The following is a 27,206-nucleotide window of genomic DNA, read 5'->3' on the forward strand; positions in this document are numbered from 1 at the left end:
CTCCGGTGTGAAGAGTGGATGGGAGGCTCAGAAGCGGATCTGACGGTGGTGGCTTCGAGGCTGTGGCAATGGCCAGGGACAGAGATGATGCTAATGACCAAGAGGCAAGCAGGGCCACAGATGCCATAACGTCACCTGATGTGAAGGCGCTGCTGTGGGGCCCAGGTGGCCTCCCAGGGGCCATCCCTCCCCCTCCCCCACTGTCCCCTGGCCAGGAGATGAGCCTCGCAGGGCATTGTGAGGCGAGCCCAGAGCTCCGGGTGGGCCGCGGCCTGGGAGGGCTCACAGAGCCCTATTCTCTCTGGCCCCAGGCTTCAGAAGAAACACCTCCAGCAGGAGAAGGAGTGCCTCATGTCCAAGTTGGTAGAGGCTGAAATGGATGGGGCTGCTGCTGCCAAGCAAGTCATGGCCTTGAAGGACACCATCGGGAAGCTGAAGACAGTAGGTGGCGGGCAGAAAACCACTCAGCCCTGGGACTGGGCCCAGAAAGGGGCAAGCTGCAAGCCGGGGAGGGGTCTGTACGCAGTCATCAGGCTGACTTTATGACATCTCCAGGCCAGGGGAGGGCACACTGGACTCCTCGAGCCCCACCCCCACTCTTACTTCTGGGGCCTGATCCCCGAGGATGACCTCTGGTGGCCAGGGGCTCTGAGTTGACCTCATCATGGGTCTCCTGGGATCACAGTGAGTCAAGGCCTAAGTCTGATTCCTGCAAGTGTCAGCCACAGTTTGATTCCTGCGAGTGTCGGCCACCAGGTGTCGTCCTCCTCCTCCACTTCTTCCAGGAAGCCTGCCTTAACTGCACTTGCCCATGCTGGGCGCCCCGGCCCTTGTCCCTTGTCGTTCTCAGCTCCTGCCCCATCCTTGCAGGCCCACCTCCTCTGGGAAGCCTGCCCTTGACCGCTCCGGCCCTGTACACAGCGCTGGGCTTCTCACCTGGGCTTCCTGGCACCAGCACCTTTTAAAAGGGGCCTGGCTCCTCCCTTCTCCCCTGGCACCGTGTAAGACTGCCTGCTGTCTTCCAGGAGAAACAAATGACCTGCACGGACATCAACACCCTGACGAGGCAGAAGGAACTTCTCCTGCAGAAGCTGAGCACGTTTGAGGAGACCAACCGCACCCTCCGAGACCTGCTGAGGGAACAGCACTGCAAAGAGGTGAGCTTGGACTCAGCCGCACCCCGTGGCACCAAGGGCCCATCTGCTCCGAGCCTCCGTCCCCCCCTGTTCCTCGTCTGGGAAATGAACGTACTATCAGTGCCTGGCCTGACCTGACGAGACGTTCACGTGAAGTGCTGGGCACCCCGGTTGACGGGTGCTGCCTTGGTTGTCAAAGCTGGACCTGGTGGCTCAGGAAGGACCTGAGGAGTCCGGGATGGGCTTGGCCCCTGGTTAAATGGAGGACGGGTAATGATTAGTACCAACGGTAGGGCTGCACTTTTCTTCAAAGATGGTCTCTGAAAGATATTCTATATTAGCAAATGATTCTGGAAAGACTGATGGCAAAAACAGCCATCTTCCTGTTTGGTTCAAATCAAAGAGACCATAGTGTCTTTTATTTTATTTTATTTTATTTTATTTTATTTTATTTTATTTTATTTTATTTTATATTTTATTTTATGTTTAGCATTGTGAACTTCTTGTTTTATTTTTTAAAAATTAGTATTTAATTTAATTCATTGTGTTTATTTATTTTTTTTTTTTTTTTAATTTTTTTTCAACATTTTTATTTATTTTTGGGACAGAGAGAGACAGAGCATGAACGGGGGAGGGGCAGAGAGAGAGGGAGACACAGAATCGGAAACAGGCTCCAGGCTCTGAGCCATCAGCCCAGAGCCCGACACGGGGCTCGAACTCACAGACCGTGAGATCGTGACCTGGCTGAAGTCGGACGCTTAACCGACTGCGCTACCCAGGCGCCCCATCATTGTGTTTATTTTTTAAATTTTTATTTAATTTTTTTAATTTAAAAATTTTTAATGTTTATTTTATGTTTGAGAGAGAGAGAGACAGAGCATGAGCGGGGGACAGACAGAGAGGAGGGGAGACACAGAATTCAAAGCAGGCTCCAGGCTCTGAGCTGTCAGCACAGAGCCTGATGTGGGGCTTGAACTCACTAACTGCGAGATCATGACCTGAGCTGAAGTTAGATCATGAGACCTAAGCCGATGCTTAACCGACTGAGCCACCCAGGCATCCCTGTGTATTTAGTTTCAAGGTAGGCTCCACACTCAATGGGAGGCTTGATCTCACAACCCCAAGATCAAGAGTTGTTTTTTTACTGATTGAGCCAGCCAGGTGCCCCCCAATGAGTATGTAAAATAAGGAATATAGGCAGTGTGCTCACAGACCAGGCTTCCAAACGAAATCTTGTCCGAGTCATTAAATGTCTCCTTTGATGATAAGCTTATCAGAGGGATCCTTTCTCTCCATTCTGATAGTTTTTTATCACTTACATATATATCTGAGCAACATATAGTATTGTTTTGCATGTTTTCAAACCTTACATAAATGATATTGTTCCATATGTGTTCTTCTGAGTTGCTTTTTTCACTCAAAAAATATTTTTTTAATGTTATTTATTTTTGGGGGGGGGAGAGAGAGAGAGAGAGAGAGAGAGAGAGCGCGCGCATGTGCGAGAGAATGGGGGAGGGGCAGAGAGAGGGAGAGAGGGAATCCCAAGCAGGCTCTGCACGGTCAGCCCAGAGCCCGATGTGGGGCTTGAACTCAGGAACCATGAGATCATGACCTGAGCCAAAATCAAGAGTTGGACGCTTAACCAACTGAGCCACCTAGGCACCCCTTCACTCAATATTTTTATAAGATTCATCCGGTTTTGTCCCTGAGACCTAAGATAGTTAATTTTCACTATATTCCATTTTATGACTACTCCACAACTTATCCTTTCTTCTGTTGATGGAGGTGTATTTTCAGTTGTTTGCTATTAAATAAGCACTGTTATTTGGGGCATTCATGTATACTATCCTGGTGTATTTGAGAGTTTCTAGAATATATTTCTATCGGTTTTATTAGTTATAGCTAAATTACTCTCTTAAAATAGTTAATACCTGTTTAATGTCTGGCTCAATATGCTTGGGTGGGCAATTTTTTTAACTGCTTTTTTTTTTTTTTTTTTTTTTTTTTTTTAATTTTGAGAGAGAGGAGACACAGAAAGTGAGAGGGGGAGGGAGGGGCAGAGGGAGGGAGAGGCAGAATTCCAAGCAGGCTCTGTGCTGTCAGCGCAGAGTCTGACAGAGGGCTTGAACTCACAAACCGTGAGATCATGATCTGAGCTGAGGTCAAGAGTTGGAGGCTTAACCAACTGAACCAACCAGGTGTTCCTGGCTGGACAATTTTTAACCTCTCTGGGCCTCAGTTTTCCCACCTGCGAAATGGGAATAGCATCTTCCACGTGGTGTATCACGTGAGGACATGGATGGGGGATTGGCATACTGCCTGGCACATGATAGCTGTTTGGTGTGGTAAGGGCTGCTGCTGTTTGTCCTGGGACTGGGGCCTCCAGACAAACCTCTTCCTACTCAATTTGTCTCCTTTTTGACCCCTTAGCTTCTACTGTCCTAGAATCCCAGAATCTCCCGTTGGAGATGAAGGGTCAGCTAATCTGGACTCCCACCCACAGCGGCTACTCTCTGTTCAGTCTGGGCTCTCCTCTCCCCCTGCCCCCGTGGCTCTTGGGACGGTACCCCCCATCTCTGTGCTTCCTCGGGATGCTCAGTGGATGAGAGTTTGCTCTGGCTGTGGGGTCGGTTGGCTTAGGGCCCACCGCTGCCATTTCCAGCTGTGTGATGTCGTGCAGCTCACCTCGCTTCTCCCAGCCTCGATCTCCTCCTCTCTAAAATGGGGGTGGTCATAGTCCATGGCTCCTTAGAATGGGGGATTTGGTGAGAGTTGTGTGTTCGTTTGTGTAGTGTCCCCCTGGAGGTTCGGAGGACACGGCGTAAAGGACAGTGAGAGGAGCTGCAGGCCTTAACTTTCATCCCGTGTTCTTTGCCTCTTCCTGTTGCTGGAGAAACCATGATGCTGGCCTCTCTCCACTCCCAGCCCTGCCATGGCTTGTGAAGGGGACCTGTAAGCCTGAGAGGAAAAGGGAAGGCGAGCCAGGCCCCCTTCTACGGAAGAGTAGAGATGGTTCTCAGACACGGCCTGTTTGGGAGAGATGGGCAAGGGTGTGAGCAGGCAGTCTGGGAAGAAGAGGGAGCTCAGTGGCTGATAAACTTATGTGTGATGGGGGAAATGCAAGCTAAAGCAGCAGGAGTCTGCTGGAAAGACTGGCCGCCACCCAGGGCCCTCCTCCTGCCCATGGCCATGCAAATCCGTGCAGGCATTTTGTAGGTCATTTCAGCTGCCTCAGATCACAGACCTTCTGGCCCAGGCATGCCGTCTGTCTCCACCCTAGAGAGAGACACTTTGTACATGTCTGGCCCAGCACAGTACATTGCTACAGTGTTTGCATTTATGCAACCTGGGAACAGCTTCCTTGCCCAGAGGCTGTGCAAGGGGAGAGGTTAAAAATGCAGTGGCCTGTTGGAGAAAGAAGGCCGATTAGTGGCTGCAGGGGGCTAGGGGAGGAGGGAAAGGAGAGTGTTTTAACAGGTCTTTCGGTTGGGATGATGGAAATGTTCTGGAACTAGAGAGTTGTGGTGGTTGCACGATATTTGGATATACTATATATGCCACTGGATTTTACACTTAACCAAATGTAAAATGGCATGGTTTATGTTAGCGATATGTTACCACAATTTAAAAAATTAATAATGGAAAGTGCAAAAAACATTGAATTGTGCATTTTATTTATTTATTTATTTAAAAATGTTTATTTATTTACTTTTGCGAGAAAAGAGAGAGAGCTCAAGCAGGAGAGGGACAGAGGGAGAGGGAAACACAGAATCTGAAGCAGGCCCCAGGCTTTGAGCTATCAGCACAGAGCCTGATGCGGGGCTCGAACCCACAAATCATGAGATCATGACCTGAGTTGGAAGCTTAACTGATTGAGCCCCTAAATTGTGCCCCTAAATTGTGCTTTTTAAATGGGTATGGTATCTGAATTTTCAGCTCAATAAAGCTGTTGGTTGTTTTTTTTTTTAAGATTTTTAAATTTTTAAATAATCCCTACACCCAACATGGGGCTCAGATTCACAATCCCAAGATTGAGTTGCACACCCCACCCACTGAGCCAGCCAGGCATCCCTCAAGCTCTTTATAAAAAACCAAGTTGTATGGGGCGCCTGGGTGGCGCAGTCGGTTAAGCGTCCGACTTCAGCCAGGTCACGATCTCACGGTCCGTGGGTTCAAGCCCCGCGTCTGGGCTGATGGCTCAGAGCCTGGAGCCTGTTTCCGAGTCTGTGTCTCCCTCTCTCTCTGCCCCTCCCCCGTTCATGCTCTGTCTCTCGCTGTCCCCAAAATAAATAAACTTTGAAAAAAAAAAAACAAAACAAAAACAAAAACAAGTTGTAGCATAAAAATACAGTATGCTATCATTTGGGTCAAATCACTCATAAATCCCTTCGCATCCCAACCTCCCAAAAGATAACATTTCTCTAGGTGTAGCTATATATAAATGCGTAGAGAAAGGATAGGCAGGACACTCATCAAACTAGTAACAATGGGGTGGGGTTTGGAGGTGGATGAGGGTGATTATTTTATAATGAGGTTGCAATCTATTTATGATTCCTATAATTGGAAAATGTAAGTTTTGGAAAAGGGAAAGAATCCATAGGATGTAGACATCTGGGTTCATTGCTTAATGACCTGTGTGCCTTCCCTTGAAGGATTCCGAAAGGCTAATGGAGCAACAAGGAGCACTACTCAAAAGGCTGGCGGAGGCGGACTCAGAGAAAGCGGTAACACAGTGCCCCCTGGCGGATCTAGTGGGTTTTAGGCGACAGTGCGCAGAGGGGCTGGAGGGACACGGCAGCCTCGCTCTGACATTTCTTTGGGTCTTAGTTTCCTGATCTGTAAAATGGGCTGATGTCCCCTGCCTTGCCTGCTCCACTGGGCTTGTCTAGTTGATCACTTGGAAGCTTGAAACCACCAAGCTGAACACCCAACCTGAGGGATGCTGCTCGTGCTGATGGAGTTACTAACCATCAGTCTGTTACTTGAATTTCCTTATTTGCATTATGGATTAAAAGCCATCCAAAGGTAGACTTTTTGGTTCAACAATTCCAGTTCTGGGAATCTCTCCCAAGGAAGCACGCTCCAAAGGCTGGTCCATGGAACCCTAAGTTCCTCGACGATGTTAATGGGTGCCAGAAACAAAAGCAGGGAGTGATCTGTGGTCACATAAATCGGGAAACTGCTGGCAGGCCTGCACAAAAAATTCACCATGTTCACTCCCAAGACCTTTTGGAGTATTTGAGGTATTAATGCCCACACGAGTCTCCCAAGGGAGAAGGAAGATGAAAGCCACCTTTCCCAAGGTTGGGCGCTCGGCCCCCGAGGCCTCTCCGAAGGTGACAGTCGGGGATTCAGCATGAAGGGGATAACGCCTAAATCTGCATCTCCAGCTCGAGAGCCCAGGAACCAAATTATGATACATCAGTAAACTGAAACTTTAACTTGCTGTTTCAAAAGGTGTAGAAGATTTAATCACATTATGGTAAATGCTGTAGGAACATTTTTGCATAAGACTTCTTAATGTGTTTTTTTTTTAACAAATTTTTTTTAATGTTTATTATTTTTGAGAGACAGAGAGACAGAGCATGAGCAGGGGAGGGGCAGAGAGAGAGAGAGGGAGACGCAGAATCCAAAGCAGGCTCCAGGCTCCGAGCTGTCAGCACAGAGCCCGACGCGGGGCTCGAGCTCACGAATCGTGAGATCATGACCTGAGCTGAGGTCTGATGCGCAACTGAGCCAGTCAGACGCCCCAAGACTTCTTAATGTGTTTTAACAGTGGTTCTCTTTGCCTGGGGGATTATGGGGATTCTAATTTAGCATTTTGTTTTGTTTTCATTGTTTCCCATGACTAATATTATTTAATTTAATTTAATTAATTAAATTTTTTTGAGAGAGAGAGCGTGAGCAGGGGAGGAGCCAAGGGAAAGGGAGAGAAAGAATGCCTGGCATGGAGCCTGATACGGGGCTTGAACTCACGACCTGTGAGATCATGATCTGAGCCGAAATCAAGAGTCAGACACTTAACCAACTGAGCCACCCAGGCGCCCCTAACGATACTTTATCTTAAATTGCAAGATCAATACATATTTTTTGTCTTGAACGTTCAATACAGATATGGGATGCTTCCTGCCAGGGTCTCTGGGACATGGGCAGGTACAGTCGGGATCTTGGGCCTTGTTGCCCAGGCACTCACAGGAGTGGCTGTCCCCCCTGGGCCTGACTCCCTTGCTCTTCCCAGGGAGCTCATGACAGTGTGTGTTCTCTCCAGCGCCTACTGTTACTACTGCAAGACAAGGACAAGGAAGTAGAAGAACTTCTCCAGGAAATACAATGTGAGAAGGTACCATCCCTGACAGTTGCTCCTCCTTATGAGCCAGTAGAGTTTTGTGGGGAGAATGCACTCTGGAATTGGAAATCTGGGTTCAAATGCTGGCTCTGCCACTTTCTCTCTCTCTCCAAAGGCTCAAGCAAAGACAGCGTCCGAGCTTTCTAAATCCATGGAGTCTATGCGGGGGCATTTGCAGGCCCAGCTCCGGTGCAAAGAGGCAGAGAACAGTCGCCTGTGCATGCAGATCAAGGTACCCGCTGGCCCCACAGGTGGGAAAGGAGGGGCCGGGACATGGCAGTCCCAGGGCGGTGAGCCACACTCAGTAAGGCTTTGCCTCAATGGTTTATGGGGCACTTGCTGCCAAGGCACTTCTGCTTCAGAGAGACTCTGGGACAGTGGCAAGAGCAGTGGACCCCGGAGGCCTTGGGTGCCCTTCCCAGGAGTGACCGGGTTTGGTGCCGTGACCCTGAGCCAGTCACTTAATCCCTTAGGTCCTTGGGTCTTTTAACTACCCCTGGGGAAGGAACGGTCTCAGTTGCTGCTTGCCTGTGTGAGCTAGGGACCCTCTGAGGTCGTAGCTCTGCTGAGTGAGTGAGAGATCCTTCTGACCACAGCACTGGGAGCTGAAGGAAGAGTTCTGTCCTAACATTAAGACCCGATGGGTTCAGTGACCCAGAGAGGTGCCACGGAGAGCTGGGAATGGCCCTCATCCCTGGCCTGCATTTAGAGAGCCCTAAGGCCCCACGCAGTTGGTGACCCATTTTCTTTTTCCCTGTCCCCCATCCCCTCTCTTCGCTGGTCCCCTTTCCTCCCTCGTCTCTGCCCTCCGTCTCTGCCTTTCTTGTCTCTTCCTGCCCCCTGCCCACTCCCCCGACCCTTCCTGGCCCTTCCTTCCCAGAACCTGGAGCGCAGTGGGAACCAGCACAAGGCAGAAGTGGAGGCCATCATGGAGCAGCTGAAGGAATTAAAGCAAAAGGGAGACCGGGACAAAGAAACCTTAAAGAAGGCCATCCGGGCCCAGAAGGAACGAGCTGAGAAGAGTGAGGAATATGCTGAGCAGCTGCATGTGCAACTTGCCGACAAGGTGACAGGCCTTCCCTGAGGGCGGCCGGGGTGGCGGCAGGTGGTGGGGGTGCAGAGGGATGGTGATAGTGGAAGGGTGAATGAGCCGGTGGGCGGGGGGGGCGGGGGGCAGTGGGTGAGTAAATGGGTAAAAGGATGAAAGCGGGGTGGCTGGCTGGCTGGCTGGAGACGAGAGATTAGAGGGGGGTTTAGCCTATGTCAGTTTTGTGGGTGGGAATGATGGTTGAGGAAGGATTTGCGAGTAGGGCGCATGTGACGGCTAGAAATCGAGAAGCTGCCGCTGGGCTCACGTAATCACCCTGGGTGCTCTCTGCAAAGGGACTGCAGGGGTGAAGAGTCGTCCAGGGTGAGCCCAGCCCCCAGCTGCCTCGGCTTCAGCGCTGACCCCAGGCTGACGGGCCCTGTTGTCCCATGTTGCCAGGATCTTTATGTCGCTGAAGCTTTATCCACTCTGGAATCATGGAGGAGCCGCTACAATCAAGTTGTGAAAGACAAGGGAGACCTGGAGCTGGAAATTATCGTTCTGAATGAGTACGTGCGTTTAGGCGACGGTGCATGGGCTGATGAGGGAAGCAGGCAGACGGGTGGAAGGAGCCTGGCAGCCTGAGGGGGACCCCAGCGCCCTCGTGGCTGCCATGTAGTGTCGTCATTCAGGGGCCGCACTGGGCTGAGGTGTGGCGGCCCAGGCGGGGGCCGTGGAGGGGCCAGAACTCTCTGCTCACACAGGGCTAAGTCTGTTGCCGGTCCCCGGGCTGAGCTGGGTCCCGGTGTGCACAGCGTGGGAACTGGGCGTGCACACTGGTGTCCTCATTCCTGTGCCGGGGGGTGGGGGGGTGAGGGTGGGTGGATCATGTCTTCTCTCTGTCGTCTGCCCAGTAACGGCAGCTGTGTTGCCCAGCCCTCAGAAGGTCAGAGTAGGAGGCCAAAATGGCCTAAAGTTGCCGGGGACTGAACTCACACTTTTCTCGCCACTAGGCACCAGTGACCGTTCAAACGTCCTCAGTGTCACCTATATTCATGTGTTCGTTCGTTTGAAAAATATTTATTGAGCATCTACTCATTATCTACAGATAGTGAAGGTAGAAGGACACGTGATACAGATGAGAGGCATTGGGGAAGAGATGCCCTGAGAAAGGGAAGTCTGAACTGGGTTTTTTGGATTTTTTTAATGTTTTTATTTATTTTTGAGAGAGAGAGAGAGAGAGGGAGAAAGAGAGAGGGAGGGAGGATGGGAGGGGCAGAGAAAGAGGGAGACACAGAATCCAGAGCAGAATCCGAGCTGTCAGTACAGAGCTTAGTGTGGGGCTCGAACTCACAAACTGTGAGATCATGACCTGAGCTGAAGTTGGACACGACCAACTGAGCCACCCGGGCATCCCGGAACTGGGTTTTTAAGGCTGAGGAGGAGATTGCCGGGTAAAACAACGGGATATGTTTGCTTGGGCCTAGTCTGTGCTTAGCAAATATTTGCCGAATGAACTGTAATTGATCATTACTGAGAGCACATACCGTGTAAAGGTTCTGTATTGGGTCTGTGAGCCCGAATGCTCCTGTGAGGCCACAGTCCTCCGTTACTGGATTATAGCCCTGATGAGTGATGGAGGGGAAGGGGGAGGGAGCGAGGGCAGGGGCAGTTGGCTTCTCTCCCATCGTGCCGTATACATTCACTGCAGTCCCCACCCGTGCTAGGCAAGTGTTCACACCTGCGAACAAGGAAGTGTAATGTCTGGGGGTGTCCCTGACCACCCAGGCTCGGAGTTCTGTCCTGACTTTAAGACCTGCTGGACTGAGATCCAGGGGGTGCCATGGAGAGCTGGGAAGCGACCCCGTCTCTGGTTCTTGTCTTTAGGGAGTGTCTTGGCCTCATGGGAGGATCAGGACACAGAAGGCTTTTGGAGGGGGTGGAATGGGAGACCAATCTGAAGGCTGTCAGAAGAGGTGGGGTACGTGGGAACGCCACAGTGGCAGACAGGGCACAGAGATGGGACTGGCTGGGGAGGAACCCTTGGGCCCATGCCACACAAAGACCTGGCTCCTCAGAACCCATGCAATTGCTTCTCTTTGTCTGCTTTCACTCTGCGACCTCCCAGCCGGGTGACAGATCTTGTAAACCAACAACAAACATTGGAGGAGAAGATGCGGGAAGACCGGGACAGCCTGGTGGAGAGACTACACCGGCAGACTGCTGAGTATTCCGCGTTCAAGCTAGAGAACGAGAGGCTGAAGGTCTGTCGTGAGAGCAGGCTGGCACCATGGGTGGAGGACAGTGGCGCTGCTGGTGGGGCACTCTCGATGGGGCCCCAAGGATGACCCGGGGTTCTTCAGGGGGCCTGGAGGCAGGAGCCTGATTAGGAGGGCGTGCGCCGGAGTCGGGCCTGGATTCAAGTCCTGACCGCCTCTTGCTAGTACAGGCCCCGGGTTAGACGGTTCATCCTTTGTCCCCGAGGTTTCCTTAGCAGGAGGAAAGGGTGCCTGGTGAGAATGTGGCAATGCATGTGAGACACTTAACACGCACACTCAGCCATCGGAGGAGGACACTGACACCTGGGGGGCTGCTGGCCCCTTCATGTGTATCCACTCTCCCTTTAACCTCCTGATAATAGGGTGGTCGTCTCTGCTTTATAGAATAAAGAAGCAGGCTTCGAGAGGGGTCAGGTTTGTTGCCCAGATTTTGCCCTTGGAAGTGTTGGAGTTTGGATTTGAAGCCGATTCTCATTCTGGAGTTTCGGCTTTTAACCGCTTGCTATACACCCAGCACAGCAGGGACGAGAGGCACCTGAACCAGGGTTCATATTTCAGAGCCAGGTTGGATCCTATTAATTGATCTGGACAATGACATGTGGGCCTGTTTATTCATTTTTTAAAATATTTTGTTTTTGTTTTTTTTTTCAACGTTTATTTATTTTTGGGACAGAGAGAGACAGAACGTGAACGGGGGAGGGGCAGAGAGAGAGGGAGACACAGAATCGGAAATAGGCTCCAGGCTCTGAGCCATCAGCCCAGAGCCTGACGCGAGGCTCGAACTCCCGGACCGCGAGATCGTGACCTGGCTGAAGTTGGACGCTTAACCGACTGCGCCACCCAGGCGCCCCTAAAATATTTTGTTTTTATGTAATTTCTTTTTTAAAAGAATTTTTTTAAGTGTATTTGTTTAGAGAGAGACAGAGTGAGTGGGGAAGGGTCAGAGAGAGAGGAAGAAGAGAGAGAATCCCAAGCAGGCTCTGCGCCATCAGCACAGAGCCCGATGTGGGGCTCGAACTCACGAAACCTGAGCTCATAACCTGAGCCAAAACCGAGAGTGGGATGCTTAACTGACTGAGTCACCCAGGCACCCCGTATTTTTATGTAATTTCTACACCCAACTTGGGGCTTGAACTCACAAACCTGAGATCGAGAGTCACATACTTAACCGACTGAGCCAGCCAGGCACCCCTAGATTAATTTTTTTTTTTTTTTTACTGGTTTATTTGTTCAGATTGATTTTAAAAGAAGTATGACATATGGCAAGGTACACACATTCTAGAATTTTCATGAAGTGAACACATTTTTGTCCGTCAGTCACCTTGACCCAAACCTTATTAGCACCCCAGTGACCTCACCTGCTTATAAGCCCCCCTGTGAAGGTGACCGTTATCCTGACTTCAGTCACCACAGGTTAGCTAGCCTGGTTTTGAATTTTGTGCCTGGCTTTCATACAGCATTATGGTTGCGAGCAATCCGTGCCGTGTGACAGGTCTCATTCTTAATGCTGTCCGGTCTGCTGTTGCACGACCACACCACAGTAGATCTATCCATTCTACTGTCAGTGGATATCTTCGTGTACCTTTGGGTGCACCTGTTTGGTGTTTTTTTTTTTTTTTTTTAATTTTTTTTTTAACGTTTATTCATGTTTTGAGCGAGACAGAGCCAACGAGCAGGGGAGGGGCAGAGAGAGCGGATATCAGGCACAGAGCCTGATACGGGGCTCAAACCACCAACGGTGAGATGGTGACCTGAGCCGAAGTTGGATGCTTAACCGACTGAGCCACCCAGAATTTGTAAATTAAATTCTACCTTGAGGTAGAGTTGCCAGGTCATCAGATAGTGAGCATAAATTCGGCTTTGGTAGAAGTCACCACAGAATAAGACAGTTGTACAAATTCACCTTCCCGTCAGGGATGTGTGAAAGGCAAGAATTGCTCCGTGACTCCTCGGGGACACTTGGTACCGTCAGCCTTTCCCACTGGAGCCACTCGGTGGGGAGGGGCGGTTGCTGGGGAAATGAAAGTCAGCCTCCAAGCCTAACAAGTGGTTAGGGGGTTGGTTACAGTATGTGTGTCTGTGAAGCGTAACACAGTGTGGCCATTCAAAATAATGTTTTTAGGAGTCTGTTGTCTTAGATGATGATTACAAAGTTCACAGTGGAAGTTTAACACAGTGCACAAATGTGACGCGGAAGTCTTGTTCTTCCTTAACTGTACATAGGTATTTTTCCAGTTGTTTTCCCCCAATACTAATATAGACATTCAAACACATACATACCCATTATTCTGCAGCCTGCTTTTCTCATTCAACCATACTTCACGGATATCTTTTTAGGTCAGGTTTGGGTTTTGTTTTTTAGCTTTATCTCTTTCAGTGACTGCATATTGTTTTACTGTATTGAGATACAATGATTTCTTTTGTTCCATCTACTGAGGTGAACATTTAGGCTGTAGGAGGACATTTGTTGACTTGAGAAGTAGGTATAACATCGTTGTTACTTGCAAAAGCATGTTGCAAAGCAGTAAGTACAACATAATCCCATTCTTGCTGAAAAAAAAAGTACTCAGCTACTGACAGAAAGCCATAAACCAAGGCATCCCTTGGTGCAATCATCATGCAGCACAATTAGTTTTCCTTGGTCTTACCTCCCTAGTCTCTAACAATTATGTATTGCTTTTGTAATAAGAACAAGAGGGGCGCCTGGGTGGCGCAGTCGGTTAAGCGTCCGACTTCAGCCAGGTCACGATCTCGCGGTCCGTGAGTTCGAGCCCCGCGTCGGGCTCTGGGCTGATGGCTCGGAGCCTGGAGCCTGTTTCCGATTCTGTGTCTCCCTCTCTCTCTGCCCCTCCCCCGTTCATGCTCTGTCTCTCTCTGTCCCAAAAATAAATAAAAAACGTTGAAAAAAAAATTTTTTAAAAAAGAACAAGAAAATACAGGGGTCGCTTACTTGCATCTACACTTGACCCTTGAACTGCATGGGTCCACTTATATGCGGATTTTTTTTTGGATAAATACAGTTCAGGACTATACGTGTATTTTCTCTTCCTTATGATTTTCCCAACGTTTTCTTTGCTCCAGCTCACTTTATTGTAAGAGTACAGTATCTAAGACATCTAGCATACAGAATAGGTATTAATTGACTCTATGTGTTATTGAGAAGTCTTCCGGTCAACAGTAGGTTACTAGAAATAGTTAAGTTTCGGGGGAGTCAAAAGTTCTATGTGCATTTTTGATTGTGTGGGAGGTCGGTGCCCCTAGGTCCCCCATCGCTCAGTGGTCAAGTTCTTTCTTCACTTGAGTTGCCCTGGCACACCTTGACTTCGGGTGTGGGTGTGAGGTGTCAGGGCTTCCCCCGGCTGGCCACTTGAAGTGGGAGGTGAGGGTGGGATGGCTGTCTGCTCTGGGAAGCTTCCTGCGGGTTACTCAGTAGGCACCCCTTCTAGGCTAGTTTCGCCCCGATGGAGGACAAGCTCAATCAGGCGCACATCGAGGTGCAGCAGCTGAAGGCGTCGGTTAAGAACTATGAAGGGATGATCGACAACTATAAGAGTCAGGTAGGTGGTCTGCCGCGAGGTCAGCCAGGAGGCCTCTCCCAGGAAGGGTCGGGTGGAAAGGTGTTTTTCACTGAAACTCGGCCCAATGCTTTGGCGGCTCCTAGGTGATGAAGACCAGACTGGAGGCTGATGAAGTGGCCGCCCAGCTAGAACGCTGTGACAAAGAGAACAAGATCCTTAAAGATGAGATGAACAAAGAGATCGAAGCGGTACTGCTCCCCTTCCTTGCTTTCTTCCGCCATCCAGTCCCGGGTCTGCCAGTCTGTCCCTCTGGGCTTCCTTGATTTTGACCAGAAAATTGAGTTTTCTCATTGCTGGGCTGGTCCACACTACTGTGTATGTGCCTTCTCCTTGCTCTTGCACGCTCTCTCTCTCTGTCTCTCTCTCTCTCTCTCTCGCTGTCTCGCTGCTGCTTTCCTCCTGGTTTTCTTCTTCAGTTTCCTTAAAATAATCCCCCCTGCTTAAAGCAAATCCAAGTGGATTCAGGTGCTAAGATCTGCCGGGTCTTGGCCATGCCTGTTTCGTTCTGCACCAACCCAAAGATGTGCCTCTCCTTCCCCTTTCCCCAAAGAACCTTATTCTTTTAGAGACAGCTTGGATCTCTAGAGACAAAGGGGTCATCTTACTATTACTATTACCTTTATCTTTTTTTTTTTAATTTTAATTTTTTTAAGTTTACATCCCAATTAGTTAGCATATAGTGCAACAATGATTTCAGGAGTAGATTCCTTAGTGCCCCTTACCCGTTTAGCCCATCCTCCCTCCCACAACCCCTCCCGTCACCCTCAGTTTGTTCTCCATATTTATGAGTCTCTTCTGTTTTGTCCCCCTCCCTGTTTCTGTATTATTTTTGTTTCCCTTCCCTTATGTTCATCTGTTTTCTCTCTTAAAGTCCTCATATGAGTGAAGTCATATGATTTTTGTCTTTCTCTGACTCTCTAATTTCACTTAACATAATACCCTCCAGTTCCATCCACGTAGTTGCAAATGGCAAGATTTCATTCTTTTTGATTGCCGAGTAATACTCCATTGTCTATATGTACTACATCTTCTTTTTTTTTTTTTTTTTAATTTTTTTTTTTTTTAACGTTTATTTATTTTTGGGACAGAGAGAGACAGAGCATGAACGGGGAGGGGCAGAGAGAGAGGGAGACACAGAATCGGAAACAGGCTCCAGGCTCTGGGCCATCAGCCCAGAGCCTGACGCGGGGCTCGAACTCACGGACCGCGAGATCGTGACCTGGCTGAAGTCGGACGCTTAACCGACTGCGCCACCCAGGCGCCCGTACCACATCTTCTGTATCCATTCTTCCATCAGTGGACATTTGGGCTCTTTCCATCCTTTGGCTATTGTCGAGAGTGCTGCTATAAACATGGGGGTGCATGTTCCCCTTCGAAACAGCACACCTGTATCCCGTGGAGAAATGCCTAGTAGTGCAATTGCTGGGTCGTAGGGTAGTTCCATTTTTAATTTTTTGAGGAGCCTCCATACTGTTTTCCAGAGTGGCTGCACCAGCTTGCATTCCCATTACTGTTACCTTTAGAGATGGACTGAGTAGTCCAGGCCCAGCCACTAACCTGTGTCATAGGCTTGGGCAAGTCCCTGCCCCATCTGGTCCTCAGCCTCTTTGTTAATTTTTTTTTTTTTTAACACTTATTTATTTTTGAGAGACAGAGAGAGACAGAGCATGAGCAGGGGAGGGGCAGAGAGAGAGGGAGACACAGAATGCGAAGCAGGCTCCAGGCTGTGAGCTGTCAGCACAGAGCCCGATGTGGGGCTCCAACTCGAGAATCACAAGATCATGACCTAGGCCAAAGTCAGTTGCTAAACTGACTGAGCCACTCAGGTGCCCCCAGTCTCCTGGACCTTAATCCTGGCTCTACCAGTTTTTTTTATTTTTTTTTTTAATGTTTATTTATTTATTTGGGGGGGGGGCAGAGAGAGAGGGAGAGAGAGGGGGGGAGAGAGAGAATCCCAAGCAAGCTCTGTACTGTCAGTGCACACTGTCAGCATGCAGCCCGATGTGGGGCTCAAACTCACAAACTGTGAGATCATGACCTGAGCGGAAATCAAGACACTTAACTAAGCCACCCAGGCGCCCCTGTCTCTATCAGTTTCTAGCTGAGCAGCCTTAGGGAAATGACTTTGCTCCCTTGATCCTTAGAGTCCTTCCACTGGGACAACGGCACCAAGCTCACAGGTTGTTGTATGAATTCATTGAGTAATTCAGAGAGCTCTCAGCACAGTAACTAGGTCCTGGTATTTGCCACGTGATTGCCTTTGTTATTCAATGACGAAAGGAGTGGCAGGCTCAGGTGGCAAGTTAGGGTCCATTGTGTCCCTTGGAGAAGAGCCCGCCGCTGCCAGTGGCCTGTGGGGAGGGCAGGCCACATTCCTGCCTGTGGTTCCCGCAGGATCCTCTTCTGGGGACCGCCGGCAGCCCTGCCCTAATTCCAAAGGACTCTGCTTGGTCCCACAAGCAGCGGGGGCCCTTCCCAACGGTGGGTTTTTCTCCCCACTGCAGGCCCGTAGGCAGTTCCAGTCCCAGCTGGCTGACCTGCAGCAGCTGCCTGACATCCTCAAGATCACAGAGGCTAAGCTGGCAGAGTGCCAAGACCAGCTGCAGGGCTACGAGAGGAAGAACATCGACCTCACAGCCATCATATCAGACCTGCGCAGCCGGGTAAGGGACTGGCAGAAAGGGTCCCACGAACTGGCCAGAGCAGGGGCCCGCTTACCAAGATGAGCTGCACGCCCCCCCCAAGGGAGGACCACTTCCTTTTTCTTGGCTGCTGCTTTCTGAAAGGAGTGAGCGATCATCAGTGCTGTGAAATAAAAGTCTGGTGTGCCAAATGCCTTGTGTTTGCACAAAGTGATTGTAGTTATAGGAGGCGTCACTCTCCGGTGCTGCCCCGCCCCCCAGCCTGTGCTTCGAGTCCCTCTGCCCTTCATGCTCTGCTGCAGTGCTCGGCCACACCCCCAGGGGGAGACACCCAGCCTGGGGGGAGGGGGGGATGTTCTCTCTCCCAACTTTCTCTTGCTCCAGCTGCCTTTCCCGACTCTTACGAGGTCCATTGCCTGAGGTTCTGTCCAGAAAGAGGGCTCCCTTCCTCCCAGAAGCAGTCTGCCTCTGGGTTACTGGAATCCTGCCTACAGTCTAAGAAATTACATGCCTCTCGTTTGCAGTGGGACCTTGGGCGAGGCCCTCCCCCTGTTTTGACCTCCTTCCTTGTAATAACAAAAGTAGCTATCGTTTTTCGAGCACGGACTTTGTGCGCCAGTATTCTCCCCCGTAATTCTCCCAGGAATGTTGTGAGGTGTAGATATTCTTTTTCTCTGTTTTCCAGAAAGCAGCCCAAGGCATAGAGCCCTAATTTCCTGAGGTCCCAGAGCTGAGAGTTAGTGACCAGGGTTTGGAACTCAGCCAGTTACACCTGCTTCCCAAGCCCACATTTGCAGTCCTCTTAAATTGCCTGCCTGCCCTTGAACCTGAGTATTCTCAGGGCCTCGAGAGCCTGATATCTGAAGCTTCTGTGTACAGCAGCCCTCTGGATAACTTCTCAAACTTGCCAGCCTGAAAGACTTGCTAGGTTTCCTGTTGCCTGTACTTGTCCCCATTTAAAGGGAGAATGAAATCAGCGGTGCCGACAGTGTAGTTGGTAACGCTCTGTGGCATGTCGTGTGGGCCAGTTTAGCCCAGCATCTGCTTCTGCCTTCTCATGTCTGCCCCGGATCCCATTGAGTGGCCTCTCCTGATCAAGAAAGCGTCGCCGTGGTTCTTCGGGATCAAACCTGGCTTCTCTACGTGCGGGAAGGCCTTCACGGGAGTCGGGCCTAACCTGTCCCCACTCTCCTCTCTCGTCCAGGTTGTGCGTTGAGACTTGGATGCCTGCTGAGGGCAGCGTGTCTCCCTCCTGGGTGTGGATGACAGGTCCTAGGGGGAAGGGAGGGCTGCACAGGGAAGTTCCTTCATAAACCAGTCTGTGTTCCTGTCATTTTAGATCGAACATCAGGGGGACAAGCTGGAGATGGCAAGAGAGAAACATCAGGCTTCCCAGAAGGAAAATAAACAGCTGAGTCTGAAGGTGGATGAACTGGAGAGGTTAGAGGCACTTGGTCCCATCTCTGTCCTCTTCCTAGGACCTGAGACTTTCAGCCACTTAGCTGCTTTGGGCTTAGTGTGCAGAAGTGTTTGAGGGACTCGAGGCCCTAGAAGGTACTGGGCAGACCCCAGAGGAAAAGCTGCTTCCATTGCAGTGGTAAGCATTGTGGGAGAGAGGAAGATGGTCTTTTGGCTGGGGGATGCTCCGGAACAGTGTGGTCAAGTTCAGACCACCCACGGGCTCTACCTACCAAAAAGGCACACTTCACCCGAGCAAACCAGCAGGACCAATATAAGGCGGTGAGGGGGTATTCCCGTGCCCCCCCCCAACCCCCCGCCTCATTCTGCTCTTCATTTCTGATCATCCTTCCCTAAGATCTTTCTTTTTTTCTGTTTTTTTTTTTTAATGTTTATTTTTGAGAGAGAGAGAAAAAAAAACAGCATGTGTCGGGGAGGGGCAGAGAGACAGGGAGACACAGAATCCCAAGCAGGCTCCAGGCTCCAAGTTGTCAGCACAGAGCCCGACGCGGGGCTCGAACCCACAAGCTGAGATCAAGACCTGAGCTGAACTCAAGTTGGTCACTCAACCAACTGAGCCACCCAGGCGCCCCATCCCCAAGACCTTTCTGATCTGATTTTTCTCTTTTACCTATGGACTATTAGAGGCAGTCAGGTGAAGAGTACAGCTTTTGGAGTCAGAAGCCCTGGCCTTGGGTCCCAGCTTGGCCACTTAACCTGCATTGTGATCTTGAGCAAATCACTGAACCCTTTTGAACCTCTGTTTACTCACCTTGAGAAAGGGATCAAGGTAGGGGTAACAATCTAGCTCATGAGGTTATCGAAAGTCTTCCAGGAGATAATCCTCAAAGGCCTTAGCGCATTATCTGGCACAGAAAAATGCACCATATAGTTAGTGTATATTAGTTGCTATTATCCCCATGTTGAATATGAGGAAACCGAGCATGGAGAGAGGCTAAGTGACTTGCCCAGGGTGACACAGCTGGTATCTGGCAAAGCTGCGACATAGGCCCCCTGACTGTGCTCCTCTGGAGCTCTTAGCATCTGTAAAATGAGGGCTGGAGCCTTAGTTAGAGATGCAAGGCCTTTGGCCCGGGGATGCTCTGGCTGCCCAGGTGGCTCGTGCAGCCTGCATGTGGGGACTTGGGCTGGGCTCCTAGGCTCCGCTCTGGTCCCCTGGCTTCCAACATGCAGCTGGACGCAGCAGGACTTACAGAACTTTCAATTGGAAGGTGTTCTGGAATTGCAGTGGGGACCACGTGTGCCCATCAGGAGTCACTGCGACCCCACGGTGGATCACACAAGCAGTAGAGGGGGTACCAGCTGATGTCCTTCTGCTGAGGGGGCAGCAGTGAGCACAAGTTGAGGGCATGGGTTTTGGTGACAGACCTGCCAGCTGTGCTGACCTTGGGCCAATGACCTCAGCTCTCAGTGCCTCAGCTTCTTCCTCTGTAAAGTGGGGATAATGGTGGCGCCCACCTTCCTTAGCTGCAAGGTGCTGTGTTACTAACAACAGGCACGCTCGTCTGTGCTTGCCCGCCCACTCTCCACACAGTCCTGAGCTGCCCTGGCTTCTCGGCTCCCCGCTTGCTGCCTTGCTGATCAGCAGGTTTCTTTGGTTTATTCCTGTGGTTCCTTGGAGACTCTTGGCATGATGAGAACCCCAGCCCAGGGGTGGCTGGCAGCCTCCTGGTGGGGTGGAACAGGACAGGTCGGGGTACGAGCCAGATCTGATTAAGTGCTTCCATCTAGGAAACTGGAGGCAACCAGCGCCCAGAATATCGAGTTCCTACAGGTGATTGCCAAGAGGGAGGAAGCGATCCACCAGTCCCAGCTGCGGCTAGAGGAGAAAACACGGGAATGTGGGAGCCTGGCCAGGCAGTTGGAGAGCGCCATCGAAGATGCTAGGAGGCAGGTCAGTCTTGAATCCATTGCTAACTAGCTCTGTGACCTTGGGCCAAGTCACCTGACCTCTCTGAGCCTATTGCCCCATCTAAAAAAGGGGGTGCAGTAGTGGCACCTGCCTCGCGAATTTGTCCCAAGGATCAAATGAGCAATTACTGTAAAGGCTTTGGCACTTGATCACGATGGCTCATTCACTTGCTGCCTGCGTGGGACTCAGCCAGGTTTTCCACAGCTTAGGTGATGATTCTTGGGGTGTGGGGAAAGGGCAGGTAAAGTGGGCTGCAGAAGTCCCTGGAGTTAGCTCCTGCCACAAGGCACCAGAGAACCATCCGTAGTGATGTGCGAGACCAGAGTGGGAGTGGCTCAGCCTTCCGGGTGCCAGGTGCTCCCCGTGTCAGGTAAGCCAGCCCCACCTCCGTGCCTTCTGGGCAGGTGGAACAGACCAAGGAGCATGCAGTCTCCAAGGAGCGAGCTGCCCAGAACAAAATCCTGGACCTTGAGACCCAGCTGAGCAGGACCAAGACGGAGCTCAGCCAGCTGCGGCGGAGCCGAGACGACGTGAGTCAGGCTGGAGGGCGGGGGCCGGAGAGAAGGGAGTGGATTGAGATTTTAGCTTCCTGGGGCCTGCGGGGCAAGGTGTTTCATGGAGGTTTTTAGGAATATGACATGGTTTGATTTTTCTCAACTCACTTTCCAATCCCTTAGGGATATCCCAGGCAGATTCCTTTTTTTTTTTTTTTTAAATCAGCAGCTTTGTTAAGCTATCATTTACATACCGTAAAATTCACTCCTTTCAATGGTACAATTCCGTGTTTCTTAGTGTGTTCACGGAGGTGCCCCATTGCCACCACAATCTAAGTTTAGACTCTTCTCGGAAAGAAACCCTGTGCCCATTAGCAGTCACGCCCATTCTCCTGCCCTCAGCTCCTGGCAACCCCTGACCAAGTCTCTAGGGATCCGTCCTGGACATTTCACACACTTGACTCCTTTTTTGTTGCTCCTCATAGGCTGACCGTCGCTACCAGAGCCGGCTGCAAGACCTCAAAGATCGCCTGGAGCAGTCGGAGAGCACCAATCGCAGCATGCAGAACTACGTCCAGTTCCTCAAGTCATCTTATGCCAACGTGTTTGGGGACAGTCCCTACACTACCTTCCTCACCAGCTCTCCCATCCGCTCCCGATCTCCTCCCACCTAAGCCCGCCAGTCTTGGGCCAGGAGCCCGAACTGATGTCCTGGGAACTGAAGAGTGGCCAAGCCACAGCTGGAAAGCCTGCCGCTTTCCTCTCTCTTCCACTGATGAAGTGTGTTCAGGATCTTGTCTTAGCTACCGACTCCAGAAAAGTCCCTAAAGCACTAGGGGGAGTGAAACAGGAACCACTCAGTTTTCTCCTCTCTGATAGAGTCACCTGATGGAAATTTTTAATTACCTTGACAGGCCTTAAATCTACTGATCTTAGGGTACCAGATTTTAACTCACCATGACTTTGCTCCTTCCTTTCCTGAGCAAATGTCCGGACTGGACTTTTTCTTCCAGTCCCCTTATAGCCCTCCTCTTCTGAGGAATCTCTCTCTTGGGCTTTCTCTGACCAGCACCAGCAGGAGCTGTTATCCAGAGGTCCTCACCACCCCTCCTGGGCTGTGAGCACATTCACCTGCTGTTTGGGTACAGTGTTTTTCCCCAAGGCCCTCCTCCCACGCCTGGTGGAAATCTCACACCCAAGTTTCCTCAAGGCCACTTGCCCCTGAGCACTTCACAATAGACACTGCAGGGCTTGTGTCCAGTGGCCTTTTAAAAGTATAATCCCAATCCCATTGGTTTGTGTTTCTGTTTGCTAGATTTGTATCTATGGAATGCCTTTATTCTAGAAATAATGTGTGTTGTGTTTTACAAAAAACTTTTCTAGTCAATATGCAAGACTCCACTGGATGATTTCTTTTACCCACCCCATCCCTTTTCTAAAAATGATTACAGACAATGCTGCAGGAGAGCCAGTAAACAAGTACTTGGTACATGGGACACGAGGCTTCTCATTTCACTTTGGCCCAGGTCGGTTCTTTCTTCCCTGTGCACCTTCTTCACATAATCCTGTGAGATGACTGGAGGAAACACACTTTGTAAGGCTTGGCTCAGTGTCTGCGGGGTAGGGGTGGAGGGGCACTTTAGGAGTGGATAGGATGGAGGGAGATAAGATGTGTATATATTACTATTTTAAAAATGATAGTTGGGCTTCTTTTTTTAAAGATCTTATTTACTTATTTTAAGGTTTTATTTTTAAGTAATCTCTACACCCAACGTGGGGCTCGAACTTACAACCCCAAGATCAAGAGCTGCATGCTTAACTACTGAGCCAGACAGGCGCCCCTGTTAGTTGGTTTCTGAATGATAAGATTATGGGCTATTTCTGTGCTCTTCCCATTTTCCTATATTTAAAAGAAAGAACAACATATTCTTTAGAGAGGTGAACAAATGGGGTGCTGTGCTGAATCCCAACCTTTCTGTTTTAGCCGGTATTTGCCATCCGGGCGACGGCAGTCTTGTTCTGTCTACTCTAACTCAAGGACAAAACTCCAGAGACTTCCCCTATGTCCACAAAGGCAATGGGCCCCACATAGGCATCCAGCTTCCGGAAACCTCCTTCCCCCTTAAATTCTGGGGACATTTGTAGTTTCCAGCTTTTCATTTTGCCAAGGGAGATCACTGCAAAAACAAGCATCAGCTACCACTGCCACAAAAACCAAGCCTGTTTTCACAGCCTTCATGATCAATGGACTTGAACTTACAGCATATGAAAGAGCTTCCCAAGGTGCACCTGGGTGGCTCAGTCAGTTGAACGTCTGATTTGGGCTCAGGTCATGATCTCGAGATTTGTGGGTTCAAGCCCCACATCGAGCTGGCTGCTGTCAGCCTGTCAGGGCAGAGCCTGGTTCAGATCCTCTGTCCCCTCACTTTGCCCCTCCCCTGCTTGCTCTCTCCAAAAAAAAAAAAAAAAAAAAAGAAAAAACACCTTCCCCAGGGAAGGGAAGTTGGCAAACTTACACCAATGTGGTACATATCTGTATAACTCATTTGTATTTTTGCCAAACCAATGAAAACCTCATGCAGGGCACTGCTATTTACCACCTCTGTTGGAAACACCTCTGTTGGAGTCTGTCGCTAGACTCTCAACAATGTTGTATTTTCCTTTGTAAAGCTTTTTTTGTTTTGTTTTTTGTTTGTTTTTTTAAGAGGGGCAGAGGGATAGAGAGAATCCCAAGCAGGCTCCAGACCATGGAGCCAAACACAAGGCTCAGTCCCACAACCCTGGGATCATGACCTGAGCCAAAATCAAGAGCCAGGTACTCAACCAACTGAGTTACACAGGCGCCCCATGTAAAGTAATTTATTGCAAACAGTACAGAGAGTTTGTAAAAAAAAAAAAAAAAAAAAAAAGATAATAAAAAATTTAAATGTTTATGTTATTTTCTACCTCAAACAGATCCGAAAATTCATCCTTTTAAGGTGTGTAATTCAGCCGTTTTCAGTATATTCACAAAGCTGTGCAGCCATAAACTTTATCCAGTTCTAGACCATTTTCATCAACACAAAATGAAGCCCATAGGCGTTAGTAGCCACCCCCCCTCCCGCCTCCGCACAGCCCCTGGGAGCAACAAAGTCTCCAAGGTTATGTTAACAAAAATGAAATCCAACAATACTGTGGCCAGTCCTTTCACTTAGAATAATGTTTTCCAAGATTTATCCATGTAGTAGCACGCATTTGTATTCTATTTTATGGCCAAATAATACTCCTTGTATGAATACACCCTATTTGATTTACTCACCAGTTGGTGGACATTTGTGTTTCTAACTTTTAGCTATTACGAGTAATGCTGCTAGGAACATTCTACGAATTTCTGTGTGGATGCACATTTCAATTTCTCTTGGTATATACATTCTTAGAAGTAGGATTGCTGGGGGGGTGCCTGGGTGGCTCAGTCGGTGAAGCGGCCGACTTCAGCTCAGGTCATGATCTCGCGGTCCGTGAGTTCGAGCCCCCGTCGGGCTCTGTGCTGACAGCTCAGAGCCTGGGGCCTGTTTCAGATTCTGTGTCTCCCTCTCTCTGACCCTCCCCCATTCATGCTCTGTCTCTCTCTGTCTCAAAACTAAATAAACGTTAAAAAAAAAAAGAGGTAGGATTGCTGGGTCAGTGGTAAGGCTACCCTTTTGAACAACTGCCGCGCTGCCCCATTTTAGAGCCCATCAGCAATGGTCCAATTTCTCCACATCCTCATCAACACATACTGGGCTTTTCGCAATCCGCAGTCTCCAGCCTTCAGAAGCCCCGGTTCCCAGGTACAAGCAAGGGAGCCTCAGGGACCAAACCCTGCCGGCGCAAGCGCGCTGGCTACCAGGCCCGGCGCCGGAGGCGGGGCCATGCAGCCGTTAGGGGCGGAGGTTGCCCTGCGTGGCTGCGTGCGCGCCCCGGAAGCGGAATCGAGGGCCCGTTTCCGGGCGGCTGATTCGAGGACTTGTTTTGTCACAAGCGGAGCCTCTGAAGAGCTCCCTCAGGGCCGGCCATGCCGTCCGAGGGTCGCTGCTGGGAGACCCTGCAGGCGCTGCGCAGTTCCGACAAAGGTCGCCTCTGCTACCACCGCGACTGGCTGCTGCGGGGCGAGGTGAGGGGGGGCCCCGGAGTGGGCGGTGCCCTTCCGGCTGCTCGCGGTGGTACCCTGCTGTTCCGTAGCCCCTGGCTCGGCCGGCGCTGTGAACACGTGCGTTCTTTCTAACAACCCGCATTAGTTTCTCGACTCTTGTGTGTGCATCACCCCGTCCTAGAGTTTCTGCCCTCTCCTGCCTATTCTAGCCTTTCAGCGAGCTCCCATAATTTCAGAGGTGCTCTTCTCTCTAAAGGCTTCGTTGCCACCCCCCAGCCCCAGCTATGCTGTCGTCAACGCAACCCTTTCAGGGTCAGGTGATTTACCGCCCGTCTCTTGTGCTGCGAGGTCCAGAGTTAGCGGTGAACGATTAATAGGGCCCAACCTGCTGAAAGGACCAAAATCTTAGATTGACGTTGGGCGGACTTGGAAAGTTGAATGGGGGCGTGGTCGCTATCGAGGATTTGCAAAGCCATGTACTTGACCACAGGAATGTAGGGGTGTAGACAGATTAAGGCATAGACAGTACCCGAGTTGCTGGTAATTAGCTACAGATAGGATGCTGTCTTGTCTCTTTAGACCTACGTGGGAAACCATTCTAAAAGCGTTTCCCTATCTTTTATATCTCTGACAATTTTAGGGAACACAGGCCATACGTACAGACATGGGTCTGGCTGGTGTAGACTCACGTTTTGCATTTCTGGCAGGAATGCCTGAGAAATGTTGCTGTGCTGTGTCAATCATATCAGGAAGCACGCATATACTGCAAACTCTCCCAGCACTGGCGATGCTGACCTTGATCACCTGCTCGCATTGTTATCTGCCAGATAGCTGCACTTAAAATTCATGGATTTTCCTTTTGAGGTTGATGAGTGTCTTGTGGGGAGGTAATCCCAAGATTGCATCGAGGTTTCCTTGTCAAACCTCCGTCGTTGGCATTCGCTTTTTCTGCCTGAATCAGTCACTCTCGTGAGGTACTCGAATGGCATTTCCTGAATGTCAGCCACTCCTTCTATGTTTGCCAGTTGGCATTCTCCTGTAAGGAAGAGCTTTCTTTTCTCCCCTGTTTAATTAATTGGTTGTATCGCGACGTACTCATGGGTCACTGTTTTGTGAGTTGTAACCCATTACTTGTAAGCTGGTGTGTGAGTATTTCCATTCTGTGGGAAGTGCGACTTCAGGATAAACTCTGAGAGTTGAGGTCGTTGGGTCGAAGCCAAACATAGATGTCTCCCCACCCCCCACAACGGATGCATCAAATTGCCTTCCAGTCAGCAATGCATGATCTTGCCTTTTTGCCCGCGGCCTCATCAACAGAATTGTATTATTATACTTTTAATTTTTGCTTGTCTAATAGGTAAGAATGAGATCTCGGTATGGTTTTGCAATGCCTTTGTCTTCTTGTTGAGATCGAACATTTTTTTTTTTTCATATATTCAAGAGCCAATTTTATAGCATTCTATTTTTTTTTTATTTTTTTTAAATTTGTTTTTAACGTTTATTTATTTTTGAGACAGAGAGAGACAGAGCATGAATGGGGGAGGGTCAGAGAGAGAGAGGGAGACACAGAATCCGAAACAGGCTCCAGGCTCCAGGCTCTGAGCGGTCAGCACAGAGCCCGACGCGGGGCTTGAACTCACGGACCGCGAGATCATGACCTGAGCTGAAGTCGGACGCTTAACCGACTGAGCCACCCAGGCGCCCCAATATAGCATTCTATTTTTTTAATTTTTTTTTTCAACGTTTATTTATTTTTGGGACAGAGAGAGACAGAACATGAACGGGGGAGGGGCAGAGAGAGAGGGAGACACAGAATCGGAAACAGGCTCCAGGCTCTGAGCCATCAGCCCAGAGCCCGACGCGGGGCTCGAACTCCCGGACCGCGAGATCGTGACCTGGCTGAAGTCGGACGCTTAACCGACTGCACCACCCAGGCACCCCTAGCATTCTGTTTTTTAAGTAGGCTTCCAGTGTGGGGCTCGAACTCACGACCCCATTGTCAAGAGTTGCACACTCTATCTACCAACTGAGCCAGCCAGGTGCCCCTCGAGCCAGTTTTATATGTTTGTGAATTGACAGTTTATGTCTTTTGCTATTGGTATTTTTTTCTTTTCTTTTACTTTTTAAAAAATGTTTATTTTTGAGCGAGAGCACGCACATGTGCATGCACACAAATGGGGGAGGGGCAGAGAGAGAGGAAGA

The 27,206-nt window shown here is 50.0% G+C and overlaps 2 protein-coding genes across 5 annotated transcripts in view; both read left to right on the top strand.

Annotated features, from left to right (window-relative positions):
* Positions 1-22,403, top strand: part of ODF2 (outer dense fiber of sperm tails 2) — a 36,196-nt gene extending 13,793 nt beyond the window's left edge. For 2 of the 4 annotated variants that reach the window (XM_047070255.1, XM_047070263.1), the window contains exons 7-21: positions 312-441; positions 1,026-1,157; positions 5,789-5,860; positions 7,405-7,476; positions 7,598-7,714; positions 8,363-8,548; positions 8,969-9,078; positions 10,638-10,773; positions 14,235-14,345; positions 14,450-14,554; positions 16,871-17,029; positions 18,348-18,448; positions 20,219-20,381; positions 20,804-20,929; positions 21,379-22,403. In XM_047070255.1, the coding sequence (XP_046926211.1) occupies positions 312-441; positions 1,026-1,157; positions 5,789-5,860; positions 7,405-7,476; positions 7,598-7,714; positions 8,363-8,548; positions 8,969-9,078; positions 10,638-10,773; positions 14,235-14,345; positions 14,450-14,554; positions 16,871-17,029; positions 18,348-18,448; positions 20,219-20,381; positions 20,804-20,929; positions 21,379-21,567 (1,909 nt within the window). In that variant the 3' untranslated portion in view covers positions 21,568-22,403. Of the gene's footprint in view, positions 1-311; positions 442-1,025; positions 1,158-5,788; positions 5,861-7,404; positions 7,477-7,597; positions 7,715-8,362; positions 8,549-8,968; positions 9,079-10,637; positions 10,774-14,234; positions 14,346-14,449; positions 14,555-16,870; positions 17,030-18,036; positions 18,202-18,347; positions 18,449-20,218; positions 20,382-20,803; positions 20,930-21,378 lie in introns of those variants that run through there. The other 2 variants (XM_047070272.1, XM_047070280.1) reach the window with 2 other exon arrangements.
* Positions 22,404-24,871: 2,468 nt separating this feature from the next.
* GLE1 (GLE1 RNA export mediator) overlaps positions 24,872-27,206 on the top strand; it is a 31,233-nt gene continuing 28,898 nt past the window's right edge. Inside the window, exon 1 of the mRNA XM_047070293.1 lies at positions 24,872-25,025. Within this exon, the coding sequence (XP_046926249.1) occupies positions 24,927-25,025 (99 nt within the window). The 5' untranslated portion in view covers positions 24,872-24,926. The remainder of the gene's footprint in view (positions 25,026-27,206) is intronic.

Source organism: Lynx rufus, unplaced genomic scaffold (genome assembly GCF_022079265.1).
Source record: "Lynx rufus isolate CCGP_SWC_20201006 ecotype Redwood Valley unplaced genomic scaffold, mLynRuf1.p SCAF_10, whole genome shotgun sequence".
NCBI classification, from domain to species: domain Eukaryota; kingdom Metazoa; phylum Chordata; class Mammalia; order Carnivora; family Felidae; genus Lynx; species Lynx rufus.